Source organism: Otolemur garnettii, unplaced genomic scaffold, assembly GCF_000181295.1.
Source record: "Otolemur garnettii isolate 467f Iridium unplaced genomic scaffold, OtoGar3 scaffold00069, whole genome shotgun sequence".
Classification (NCBI taxonomy): Eukaryota; Metazoa; Chordata; class Mammalia; order Primates; family Galagidae; genus Otolemur; species Otolemur garnettii.
In genome coordinates this window covers 7,999,735-8,013,952 of record NW_003852464.1, presented here as the reverse complement: position 1 = coordinate 8,013,952, position 14,218 = coordinate 7,999,735, and the positions used below count along the sequence as shown (strand labels likewise).

The 14,218-nt window shown below is 35.9% G+C and overlaps 1 protein-coding gene across 1 annotated transcript in view; it reads right to left on the bottom strand.

Moving 5' to 3' along the window:
- TBC1D19 (TBC1 domain family member 19) overlaps positions 1 to 14,218 on the bottom strand; it is a 116,083-nt gene that overhangs the window by 71,669 nt on the left and 30,196 nt on the right. Inside the window, exons 5-7 of the mRNA XM_023515345.1 lie at positions 4,638 to 4,712; positions 3,307 to 3,370; positions 2,195 to 2,241 (exon numbers count right to left, since the gene is read on the bottom strand). Coding sequence (XP_023371113.1) covers positions 2,195 to 2,241; positions 3,307 to 3,370; positions 4,638 to 4,712 — 186 coding nt within the window. The remainder of the gene's footprint in view (positions 1 to 2,194; positions 2,242 to 3,306; positions 3,371 to 4,637; positions 4,713 to 14,218) is intronic.

Sequence of the window (14,218 nt, the reverse complement as noted above, 5' to 3'; positions counted from 1 at the left end):
GTGCTATTTAACATCTAAAACTCCCATGGAGGCATACCACATCAGTTTGTTTACATTGTTTATTGAAAATGTATAGCTTGGTGGCTTGCGTCTGATTTAATCAGTGGGAATATAAAAGACCCTTCAAAAAACTTTTGCCTTGGCTCCTCGGACAAAGGTATCTTGCATGTATCGTGATGGTTCACAACTCAAAAATGAAGCAGATCCTATACAACTGAGAAAAGGCCCTGGAAGCTCCACTGGAAATGTGGATCTCCATGTGTGTGCCTCTGCCTGCTTTCTCGTGCTGAAAGAAAGCCTTATGTGGCTGTGCCCTGTGAAGTCTTGTGAGTGTTGTCAATTATCTGACTCTGTGTAATTGTTGTAGCCATAAACAAAACAGAATAAAAAGCTCTTGCCCCTGTGGTGCTTCCATGGTAAAGAAAAAGACAGGCGATAAGCAAAATGGATTGGCAGAATGTTATGTATGTAACATAAATGTTGTGAAGAACAACAAAGGTGGAAAGAGGCATAAGGAGGTCCAAGCAGGAAAAGGCCCTGCTGAGGTGATATTTAAGCAAAGACATGAAGAGTGAGGGAATGTGCAGGCAGATACTTGGGTAAAAATCATTGCAGGCATGGACGGCACCTGTGGCTCAAAGTAGGGCACTGACCCCATATGCCAGAGGTGGCAGGTTCAAACCCAGCCCTGGCCAAAAACTGCAAAATAAATAAATAAATAAAGTAAAATAAAATAAAAAATCATTGCAAGGAGAGAAAACAAACAGCAAAGGTGCTCTAGCTGGGAGGAAGCCAGGAGAAAGCTGGGAAACTAACATAGCTGGAGTAGGACAAAGAAGGAGGAAAAGCAATGGGAGACGAACTCAGCAATAATGTGGCATCGAATCAAATGGGGTGGTTTAGGCCACTTCCAAGACTTAAGTAGAATGAGATGGAAAGCCACTGGATACCAGAAAAGTGGCTTATCCTGAGTTGCATTTAAAGGCCTGGTACAGAGGCTCCTGCCTATAATCCTAGCACTCTAGGAGGCCAACGCGGGTGGATCACTTGAGCTCATGAGTTCAAGACCAGCCAGAGCAAGAGCAAGACCCCATCTCTACTAAAAATAGAAAAAAGGCAGGCATTGTGATAGGCACCTGTAGTTCCAGCTACTTGGGAGGCTGAGGGAAGAGAATCTGAACCCAGGAGTTTGAGGTTGCTGTGAGCTATGACACCATAGCACTCTACCAAAGGCAACAAAATGAGACTGTCTCAAAAATAAAATAATAAAATAAGACAAAATAAAATAAAGGCCTCCTTCTGGAAGCTGTGCTAAGAATGGATGCTGGTTAGGCAAAAGTAGAAGTGGGAAGACTGGCTAGGAAAATTGTCCAAACAAGAGATGATGGTAGCTTGGACATAGCAGTGCTGGTGATAAAAAGTGGGTGGACTCTGGATATATTTTGAAGGTAAAGGTGACAGACTAATACGTAAGATCCAAAACACAGAGAGGGGAATAAAAGACAGGTGAATTAAAACAGGATTCCAAGTGCCTACTGAAGAGTTCTGCCTGAATGTTTGATATGCCTCCAAACTTAACCAAGCTCATCACCTTCACTATCAGACCTGTTCCTCCTCTTGTATTCTCTATGTCAGGGGCATGTAACCTCTGGCCAGTCACCCAATCTCCCTACTTGAAGGCTATCATTATCTTTTGTTTTCCTCAAAGTCCCCATATCAGTTCCCAAATCCTTTTAAAAATCTCCTTCAAGTTTGTCAAATTCTTTCCATTTCCAATGCTGTTCAGGCCCTTAACATGTCTTGCCTGGACTCCTAGGGTGGGGGAATAAAAAAGAAATTACTGAACATCTAGACGTTCAGCAGGCTACATGATTTATAGTGACTATTTTTTGTTTTGTTTGTTTGCTTTGTGGTTTTTTGGTGTTTTTTCGTGCCAAAACCTGGGATCGTACCATATAGTGACTATTTTTTAATCAAAATCTTCTTAATTGATCTACCTAATCCTAAACTTGCCATATTCCAATATATTTTCCAAGAGCAATTTCCAAATACAGATCTAATCATGTCATTCCATCGCTTCAATGGCTCTGAGCTTTTTACATGGTGATCCCTCTGTGTGGAGATATTGTTACATCGTCATTTCTTTCACATGATTGCTTCAATAACATCTATATATTTATCCAATAGAACATACCTCAAGAAAATCCTTAGGTGCATAAACAGGTCTGAAAAGGCTTAAATCTATAAGACAGATTAAAACAACATTTCAGTTAATAATAATATGTGAAGTCTTATTAATAATAAATGTTAGTGATTCTTTCATATGTTGCAATGCAGACAGATTAATGCAAACATATGATGAGTATTCATTATTTGTCATCATTAAGTATCAGGAACATAAAAATGATAAGAGAATCTCCCCTGACATATTCTAGAAGAAATTATGAGTATTCTACTCATAAATTATAATAAATTATAACTGAATTGACCAACGTCAATGTAATATAGAAGTTCTATGTGAGAATTCTCAAAGTACTTAGAATGCATTCTTAGTGAATTGTTCTAGTTGTATTAAATTAGCTAATTGTTCTAGCTGTATTCTTTCTTTTGAAACTCCAATAACCTGCTGCTTCCTCTACTATGGCACTTATATGTTAACCGGTACCTCATCCATTTTTTTTAGCAGAGGTAAAAGAGAGAAAAAGGTTACGCACATAGTATGTGTCTATGTGTTCAACTGTTGGGCATTCACCATAGTATATGAAATATCATTACTCATTATATGTTCATAAAATGGACAAGGTTTTAAATATTAAAATGAATCAAAATACAATTATAGAGTTTTGAAACTTATTTTTCACTATTTAACCTATTTTTAATAACTCAATGTAAATAAGCCAGCAAAATACAAGGTAGACATAAACTTCTCGTGCAATTTACTATGTTAAACTATTTCAAATTGCACGTGAACTTTATGTCTACTCTGTATTTATCTTAATTACAAGACAAGAGTTCAAAATCCACTGAACAAATTAAATTTACTCTTTCTAAAAATTTTCTAAAATTTTTCTTTTAAAAAGGATAAATGACTTAAGTGTTTTCAAAAGAATGGAAAACATAGACTAAAATTAGTAATTCTTAAACTACAAAATAGAAGGTCAAGCAAACAAAACAGATGATAGAAAATTAGTGGGAAGAGAAGTTGCCATCCTTCCAAAAGAATTATTAACTATGTTCTTTTGGATTCATAGTTAATAAGGCTATTCTTTTTCCACTATTACATTTCAAAAAAAGTTCTTCACATACCTGGTTCATCAGTTCCCATCTCATTCCATTTATTAAGAAGTTCTTTCTGTTCTCCAACTGGCCTCTAAAAAATGTAATTTTTAAATTGGTTTCATTTTTGAAGTTATAGCAATGCAGCTAAAAAAACAAGAATCAGTACCTTATTTAAAAGTAAACTGCCATTAAAGGAAAAATAATTTCATTAAATATGGTGAACTTTTTTGTGAGTCACACTTAAATTATTATTATTTAACTATTACATTATATCTAGTCTCAATGGCTCAGTTAGAATATGGTGCTAATGAGTCCAAGACAAGAAGGTAAATGATCTGTACTGGCCAGTAAATTTCACAAAGCCAAACTGCTCCTCAGCCACATACTACATCTCTTACCCCATCCAGCAATCTCAGAAATGCATCTCAAGGGGGACTGGCCAAGAGAGTGTGACTGAGGCAGTAGCATCATCTTCTATATGAAAGACAGTATAGTACACAATACTACATATTTAGACAGTTTTCATATATATTTATCCTTTTTTTTTTAACACCATCCTTCTGGTGGCTTCTGTGCTTTGTCCTTGGATGTTACCGAAAGTATATCCACTCTATTCTGTCCAACAGCAAGGAATAAATACAAGGTGAGGAGAATGAAGTGAAGGGAAACCAGTTCTTAACTACTCGTGGGCAGCTATAAAGAATCCAAAGCATTCCTCAAGTGTTTTTTCTTTCCTTTCCGTCTCTCCCGCCTCAGTGCCCCAGTGACAGATAAATATTGAGTATTAGATCCAAATAGAATTCCAATTCTACAGAGATGACAAATTATTCTTTTTGTTCCCTATGTTAATAGCAAAAGATGGCACACCATACTGCCTATTAAAAGATCATAGAATGGGGTGGCACCTGTGGCTCAAAGGAGTAGGGCTCCAGCCCCATATGCTGGAGGTGGTAGGTTCAAACCCAGCCCTGGCCAAAAACTGCCAAAAAAAATCATAGAATGCCTGAACTCCATCTCTGATTCAAGGAATATGACTACTGTGCTAATTAGATAAGACATAGGAAACTAAAGTAATTAAAATCTTTAAAGTATATTCATAATATTTATAGCCAAATGTGTAAATAATCTATACTACAGATTCTATATTTCTATTTATTTTCAAGGATATGGTTTGTTGCAATAATCATTTCAGTATACATGATAGAAATCTGAGTAAGACCCACATAATTGACCTTCTACATATTTTTATTTTAAAACAAGGTGATACACTAGTCAAAAAATTGCACATAACATTTATATAATTTCATGACACTTTCTAGTATCATAATTCTTAATAAACAGAAAAATATTAAAAGTACCTTTCGTGCCAAGGGGATACTCAGTTCAGTGCACATACTGTTTAAACTCTTCAAAATTCTTTTTTCCCAACTTCCCTGAAACAAAAGGGACAATCTATTGTTTCTGGTTAATAAAACCTAAACTAATAAAAACTACTAAATATATTATGAGTTACACACAGAAACAGTAAAGCTGGTTGAGATTAGTTATTCTTATTCATGAGTTCACTCAACAAATATTGATTATTGCCTCCCATGTGCCAGATACTATCCTTAGTGCTGTGAACCAAGCAGTAAATAACAGCAAGTCTCAGTCCTCAAAGAACTTATATTTCAGTTGAGAATAGGAATGAGGCTAAGCCAAAAAATAAGTCAGCAAGTCATATGGTAATAAACAGTATATGGAAAAATAGCATATAATAAAAAGGTAAATTATATTAAATATAAGTATTTTATAAATATTTAATAATACTTTGTAAATATTCAAATCCCATTAATTACACCGTAAAAGATAAAAATATACAAAAATTATACTGTAATTTTTCCAAACATGACATTTCACTCCTAAATACTTCAGCATGCATATTAGAATAAAGAACATCTCCTATGTACCACAATACGAATACTACACCTAAGAAAATTGATATTTCATAATACCATCTAATGTCCATATTTAAAATTTTGCAGTTGTCCCCAAAATATATTTTATATTTTTAAATTCAGGATCTATTCAAAATTCATGAATTACATTCCATTTGGTTGTTATGTCTCTTTCAGTTGAAGAGTCCAGGCCAGTTATCTTTTAGAATGTGTCGCAATTTTGATTTGTCCTACTATTTTTCACAGTTTTATTTTCCTTCTTGTCTATCCCCTCTATTTCTTGTAAACTGGAAATTATAAATTAATTTTAATAGTCACAGATTTGATTATCCACATATGCCACATTTTAATATACTATTCTTTTCAATTCAAAGCTAAAATTCCATAATTTTTTTTCTTTCTACTAAAATATGGCTATAGGCCACTTTCAGCTCACTGAACCTAAAAGAAAATAATGCCAAAGTTCCGAAATTCAGACCCAGTGAGGAGAAAAGTAGAGAACTATGTATTACTCATGAAGGACAGTTCTAATGATCTAATGAAAGGGGAATAATAATAGCTCTTTTATATGGATGTCACATGTATAAAAAGTAAAGACACTAATACATGTAAACTGCTTCAAATAGTAGTATAATAGGATGATGATAATAATCATTCAGTAATTAATTTACTACAGCTGTCATTATTTTAGCTTCTGCTTTAATATGCATACTTAAATATATTATTCTCATTACCTAGAATACGCTCTTCATACTCTACTCCCACCCCTAACATTCTTTTCAGAGTGGTGGGTTAATTTCAGAATATTACAGCATACATGTATTTTGTTTACATGCCTAGTTTGGGGTTTTTTCCCCACAAATTGAGTCAAGGTTGTGCACATGCCCCCCATCCAGACAGTGGGCACCATTCCCAGTAGGTGTAAATTTCCCAGCTTGACATCACTGAGATTTACTTCCATATGAGAACTTAAGTGTTGACACCCCCAACATTCTTATTCCTACTCAAGCTAAATAAATATTATTTGCCCTTTAAGGTATTAGCTTAAATATCCCTTCCTCAAGGGAAGAAGAAACATGTCTCACCCGGTCCTCCAACCCAGCGAGCACGAGGTGCCTGTGCTTACAGGTTCTCATGGCACCCCATCCGTCACCTCTTAGGACACGTATCACACTTTGTCCAGCATATAACAGATGCTCAATGATTTAAAATATTTCTACGCTAAGTAATGCTACATTTTTATAACTTTTAATGCACTGGCCTAAGCAATGAATAATTCATCTGTAGGAAAAAATATAGAGCTGTGTAAAATGCAGGCTTCGTTTACCAAATATGTAGAAATACATTTTCAAGAATAAAGGAATACTCTAAATAAATTACATGAACTAACCCCAAAACTAATTCCATTTACTGGCTTATTTTCAATTAGCTTCTTTTACTACAAATAGTTCTCTTAGAACCAAGACTTGTTTGGTACCCTTTAGATCCCTTATTAATGATCAAATTTTAATTATAATAATACCTTTCATCCCAAGATCCTTACACCACTCTATTTGGATAAATCTTGCTCACCTTTCAAGTCTCAGCTGAGATACCACTTCCTCTAATAAGCCTTCTAACACCTGCTCCCTCCATTCCAAAATGTGAAGGGAGTAGGTAAGACAAAGCTTATTGAACAAAAAATCCTCTCCCTTCCAGTGAACAATTATAATAAAAATAAAATTTGCATAAATGTTAAAAATGCAATTCCTGAAATTTTGTTATTTATTCTATTAATATTATATAAGGAACCAAATTGCAAGCTAGCAAATTATGGTTACAAATATTCTCATTTTCAGTAACTCACAACAATGGCTCTAGAATTAATAAAAAGAGATTAACTCTCAGACAAAAAAACAGTTAAAGTTACAATAGAAATCAATGTGTGGCTGATATCAGGACTGACCCTTGAACAGAGGCATGAACTGTGTAGGTCCACTTACATACACATTTTCTCACTAAATATACTGGAAAATTTGGGGAGATTTGCAATAATTTGAAAAACCTCATGGACAAACCATGTAGCTAAAGAAATATCAAAAAAATAAGAAAAAGTTAGGGGTGTCATGAATGCATATAATATACATAGATGCTAATAGTCTATTTTATAATTTCCAGCATAAAGTATACACAAATCTATTTTTAAAAGTTAAAATTTATCAAAATTTACAAACACACAGACCATACACAGTGCCATGCATAGCTCAAAGAAATGTAAACAAAGATACAGTATTAAATCATAATTGCAAAAATTTAACTATAGTACATATTGTACCTCGGTAAAATTTCACAGCAACCATTGTTGCTATTGTCATGAGCTTGAGTCTTTCAGTATCACCTTAAAACACCCTGTAAAGCTAATGATCTCCACGTGAACAGTTTTCACTCCAGTAAATTGAGTAGCACAGTAAAGAAATGCTCCCTTATAGCTCTCACATGTTTTTCATCACGCTGCATGCAATACTGTGAACCTTGAATCGCCATGGGGCCCACACAATGTGTCGGTAGTGAGGCTTAAGTGTTCCTAAGAAGTGGAGAAAAATTATGACATTACAAGAAAAAGCTGAATTGCTTGACATGCACCATAGATTGAGGTCTGAAGCTGTGGTTTCCCGCTATTTTAAGATAAATGAATCCAGACTAAGAACCATTGTAAAAAAAAAAAAAAAAAGAAAGAAAGAAAGAAAGAAAGGAAAGGAAATTTATGAGGCTACTGCTGCAGCTATGCCACTAGGCATGAAAACCGTGCACTTTTTTTGAAATATCTTTTCATCTAGCACTGAAAATGCAGCTTTTATGTGAGTGCAGGATTGCTGTAACAAAGGCACCTACCTATAGAGTCTACCAGGATTCAAGAAAGAGCAAAGTCATCATAGGACAACTTAAAGCAAAAAGAAGGTGAAGGATCTAAAGCTGAAGAATTGAACTCCAGCAAAAGATGGTTAATAATTTTAGAAAGAGGTTTGGCTTAAAAATGTCAAGATAACAGGAGAAGCAGCTTCTGCAGACCAGGAATCTAAAGCTAACTTCCCAGATGCCATTAAGAAAATCATTGAGGACAAAGAATATCTTCCCAAATAGGTTTTCAATGCAGAAGAAAGTGCCCTATTGTGGGGAGGGGGGGTTGCGGGGGGAATGCCACAAAGGACGTTTATTAGTAAGGAAGGGAAATAAATACTAGGATTTACGGCATGAAGGGACAGGATAGTGTGACTCTGTTTTGTGCAAATGCAGTCAGGTTTATGATTGGGACTATAAAGCCGCTAACCCCTGAGCCTTGAGGCTGCCAGTCTGACAGCCTGGACAAATGAGAACCCCTTTTCTGGATTGGGTTCATTGATGCTTTGTTTCTGAAGTCAGGAAGTACCCTGCCAGTAAAGGATTAACTTTTAAGTTCTCTAGATATTGGATAATGCCCCAACCCCCTAGAACCCCATGAGTCCAACACCAAAGGTGTTGAAATGGTCTACCTGCCCCCAAACACATTGTCTCTGATTCAGCCTCTAGGTTAGGGGTTCATAAGGACCTTGAAGCTTCATTGCACACAGTATTCTGTGGAAAGGATTGTGAACACTAGGGAAGAGAACCCTGACAGAGAGAACATCATGAAAGTCAGGAAGAAATACACCACTGATGATGCCATTGCTCTTCTGAAAAAAGCCATGAAAGCTATCAACTCAAAACAATGAATTCCTGTTGGAGACAAGGGTGTCCAGATGCTGTAAATTCTGAGGATTTACAACAGAGCCAATCAATAAAATCATGAAGGAGATTGTGGATAATGCAAGAAAGGTAGGGGGTAAAGAGTTTCAAGATATGGATCTTGGAGAAATTCAAGAGTTCATCATAGACACCACACCAGAGGAACGAAGAGAAGATGACTCAATAGAGATGAAGGCTTCTGAACCAGCACCAGGCAATGAGGTGTAGAAGAGGCAGTACCAGAACACAGATTGACATAAGACAACCTGGCAGAAGGGTTGTGACTATTTAAGGCTTCTTTTGACTTCTTTACAACATGGAGCCTCCTGTGACACAGGCACTGAAACAAGCAAATGGAAGAAGAAGGACTGATACCGTACACACAGACTAACAGAAACATTCTTAGAAAAATGAGACAGCAAAGCAGAAATTATGATGTATTTCTATAAAATAATACCAAGTACGCCTGCCTCTCCTGCCTTGTGTACCCAGCAAGATGAACCCTCTTCCTCCTCAGCCTACTCACTGATGAGGATGAAGACCTTCATGATCATCCACTTCCACTTAATGAGTGATAAATAATACTTTTTTTCTTCTTCTTAATAACATTTTTTACTCTAGCTCACTGTATTGTAAGAACACAGTATATAATACATACAACATACAAAATATGTGTTAATCAACTGTTTATGTTATCAGTAAGGCTTCAGATCAACAGCAGGCTATTAGTAATCAAGTTTAGGGGGAGTCAAAAGTTATATGTGGATTTTGACTGCTAGGTGGAGAGAGAGCAGAGCCTCTAAACCCCATGATGTGCAAGGGTCAACTGTACTATATGTGTTTTCAAGACTACAATATACAATTTTAATATAGCATAAAAGCTACTAAAAACTCAAACATGAAGGTCATAGAAAAATGACTTTTGTAATGACATCTTGACAAAATATTCTGAAATATATTTGTTAATTTATCTTTTAAAGAGTTATTTTGGCAAAAACAGCTTACTCAGGTGTTTTCATGATTTGAAAACTCAGACATTATACCTCATTTTCCCTGTTCTAGCCATTAAAACTCCAAATCTTTGGATTTGAATATCATTTTCTTTTTTCCTCAAACTTTAGTCCTGTTCTTTCTTCTGTTCTGGGTTACTTCTAACTGCCTGCTTAATCTGTAAAGTGCTTAGCCATAGTTCTCCTAAATAGATATCTCATCATACCAAGAATATCAATTTACCAACTTTAAATTTAGCATTAGATGTGGGTGGTGCCTGTGGCTCAAAGGAGGAAGGTGCTGGCCCCATAAGCCAGAGGTGGGGGGTTCAAACCCAGCCCTGGCCAAAACTGAAAAAAAAAAAAAAATTAGCATTAAATGTAAGAAAGAGAGAAAAAAATTAAAAGAAAAATTAATACAGAAGAAATTAGACATCAGACAAAAGTATTCTGAGTGGAAAAATTGACAAAACACAACTATGGGGTTTACATGTATTTATATAAGTTATTTATTAATCCGATAAGATGTATATTAATCTCATATAGCTCTGTGTAAAGCTAGACATGGCAAAACTAGTTGTCAATGGAACACATTCCACTTCCTTGAAAATCCTAAAAATAATGACAGAAGAGTGACCCCAGTGGTTGGCCAGGTCTTCCCCATGCCTGTCCCATATCTATAACACTGTGACAAAGTGGTGAGGTCTTTCCCAAGGTGCCCCTTACAAGCATCTCAGTCAGATGATGAGAGAAATCATTTCCATGGAGATCTCACATGGTCAGGGAAGTTAGTTCCAAAGACAGAAACAGGACAGTATTTCTTGAAAATGAGTGGAAAGTCAAGATGAAAAGCAAGTAGCTGATTTGAGTCTGGTTCATCCTTTTCATTCCCCCAAGGACTCCAATCTTAAATAAGTGACATTCCTTCACTCCTTTGTTCACTCACTGACTCCCTGAATATACTGTATGCCTTCTATATACCAAGCACAAAATGAGGAACAGAGAGTAAAAGGTACAAGAAGCAGATGATTATTTCATAAAAGAAAGACACTTTCCAACAAGTAGAAAGATTTACTCAAAACAGGGCTTAACTCAAGGCAATTGTGAGCTCCCTGTTTGCAGAAATCCTAGAGAGCAACCAGCAATGAGGAAAGACTTGAAGGTCCATTCAACTACAGTTTTATAGAAAGTTAATTTTTCCTGGGTCCTATGCGAAGGGAAATAAATGAGCCCTAAGTATCAAAACAAAATGCTCAAAAAAATATTATTCCTGTGCTATTACTCAAGTAACAATTTTAATTTGCACTGAGCAACAAAAAATAAATGAAACGTGATGGTCTATCCAATAACTTATAAAATAAATACAAAGCTTTATAATGTTACTTAATAAAAAAAAAATGAATAGCCTTTTACATTAAAAATGTTTAAATAGGAAGACATTTACCTTTTACCCAAACCAATATCCTTTCCAAAATGAAATTACTGTTGCCTTCAAATCAGTTTCTCTAATAATTGGAATCTCTGGTATTGACTCAAAGGATTTTAGGAGTTTTATAAATAAGGTAATTTCTAAGTCATGAGAAGCAGAAGACTTATAACAGAAGCAATTGTATTAAAATTTCTCAAAGTCAGTATTGCAGCATTGCTATTTATTTATTTTTGCAGTTTTTGGCTGGGGCCGGGTTTGAACCCACCACCTCTGGTCTATGGGGCCAACACTCTACTCCTTGAGCCACAGGCGGTGCCCAGCATTGCTTTTTTTGTTTGCAGTTTTTAGCCAGGGCTGAGTTTGAACCCACCACCTCCAGCACATGAGGCTGGAGCCCTAGTCCTTTTGAGCCACAGGTGCCGCCCATCATTGCTACTTTTTTATAACAATAAACATAAACAGAAGTCTTCAAAATCCATATATCCAAAGTCTGACAATTAAGTTCACAAACTCATCCTAGAAAAAGTACTACATAACCTCATTGCTGAATATAACTACAGTCACTTTTAAATTCTCCCCTTGGGAAGCTCTGCACTGATGCCAGTGCCTTGTCCACCCTTCAAAGCAATTCTGGAACTCTATTTTTCTGGAATGACCATCAGAGCTGTCATCATATCACCCTTGATGTCCTGAATGTCATCAAAACGTCTTCCTTTCAATATTTCCTTTATCTTTGGGTAAAGAAAAAAGTCACTGGGGCCAGATCATGTGAGCTGCAGGTTGTTCGAATACAGTTATTTGTTTGCTGGCTAAAATCTCCTTCATAGACAGTTTGAGCTGGGCATTGTGATGCAAGAGCCATGACTTGTTGGTCAAGGTTTTCAGTTAAGATTTTCCTGTTTCTCTATCAATATTTACTTGGCTTGCTATGCTTCTCATAGTCAACCAATAATCTTGACACCCAATTTGACAAATTTGTGCAAAGTTTTCGTCAGTTCTGCCTGTTACTGGCTGCCCTGACCTCTTTTCATCAGTGATACTTTCTCTCCTCTCAGAGAAATAATTCAATCCATTTATACACTGCTGTTTTCTTCAAGGCATTATCCCCATAAACTTGGACTAACATGTCCCTGATTTCACTTCCACTCTTGCCAACTTTAACAAGAAATTTACAAATGTTTGTTCTTACTCTTAAGTCAAGTTCCAACATTCTCAGGATAGCACATAAAAACATGCAACAGTAAAGAATGCCACTCAGCAAGACACTGCCACACATCAACATGTACACAACTGTGAGACACTGAGATGCCAGGTTATGAAACCTTAGTGAGTTGTTTGTACAGTGCTGCCAGGGTAAGCACACAGTGGCAAGTTCACGAGCTTAGCTGTCAGACCTCGTATAATATAAAATATGTAGTGCATTAAAGAAGTATGAAATTTTAAAATTAAAAATTATTTTCGTCACCCTGATAAAAATAAAACACAGTAAAACAAAACAATTTTAACCCAGTTATCTAATGGAAAACATTTTAGTGATTCTTTTAGAATTATAAAATACTCACATAACACATTCTGGATGATTTAGAAAACAGAATATGTAAAAAATGAAATAAGGACAGTGCCTGTGGCTCAGTGAGTAGGGTGCAGGCCCATACACCAAGGGTGGCATGTTCGAACCCAGCCCTGACCAAACTGCAACAAAAAATAGCTGGGCATTGTGGCAGGGGCCTGTAGTACCAGGTACTTGGGAGACTGAGGGAAGAGAATCGTCTAAGTCCAAGAGCTGGAGGGTGCTGTGAGGTGTGTGACACCATAGCACTCTACTGAGGGTGACAAAGTAAGACTCTGTCTCTAAAAAAAATGAAATAATATCCATAAATTCCATCAACCAAAAATTACCAGTTAAAATATTTTGTTTTCTTCTTACATTTTTTTCAATGCATATACATGTATGTGCACAGAGACATATATACACATACGTGGGCCATTACAAAAGTTTGGAGACACAAAAATCACGACAAATCAAAAATCAAAATCTGCACAGACAGAAACAAACAAGGCCCTCAAGGCAACACCAACAAGCCAAGCAAGCTGAAATCTGCACAGGTGAATCAGAAAGGAAGCTGTCAACTGTGTTTCTTTCAAGTGCAATAATGGACCATAAAACAATCTGTCTCAAAACTTTCATAATGAACCACGCACAAACACGCATTATGTATAATTTGATTAAAATGGAATTATTTTACATTTTGATTTTTCCTTGTAAGATTATAATTATATACATTATATACATTTTCCTGTTTCATTTTATTTCTTCAAAAGTGACATTTTTGATGCCTATTTAACATTGTTTTTCAGAAATACTATGTTACATTTAAATAAGCTCCATTGCTGTTCAATTAGATTCTTTTAAATTTTTTACAGTTATTACAAACACAAATTTCTGTGTTGCTGATTCTTTTCTTTATAAAAGGTTTCAGAAGCAGAATTATTAGGTAAAGAGTCTGATTACTTTCTAGGAGGGTACATTATCCATTATTTTTATTTTTTCATTTCATTGATTTTCTTAACCCCCTAGAATTAGGAGAAATCATTCATCATTTTAAAGAATATCTACTCAGTATCTATCATGGGCTGGAGACTGCCAGATGTTGGCGATAGAGTGGGGAAAAGGGAGACACTAGTTTTGCTTCACAGAGACTACAGAATCTAGATGTGACACAGACAACTCAAGTATTATGAGAGGGTACAGGGTTCCTGGGAGACACAGGAAAGGCACCTGAGTATCTGAGATCGGGGACTCTGGTAGCCCACCCACGAAAGGCACCTGAGTATCTGAGATC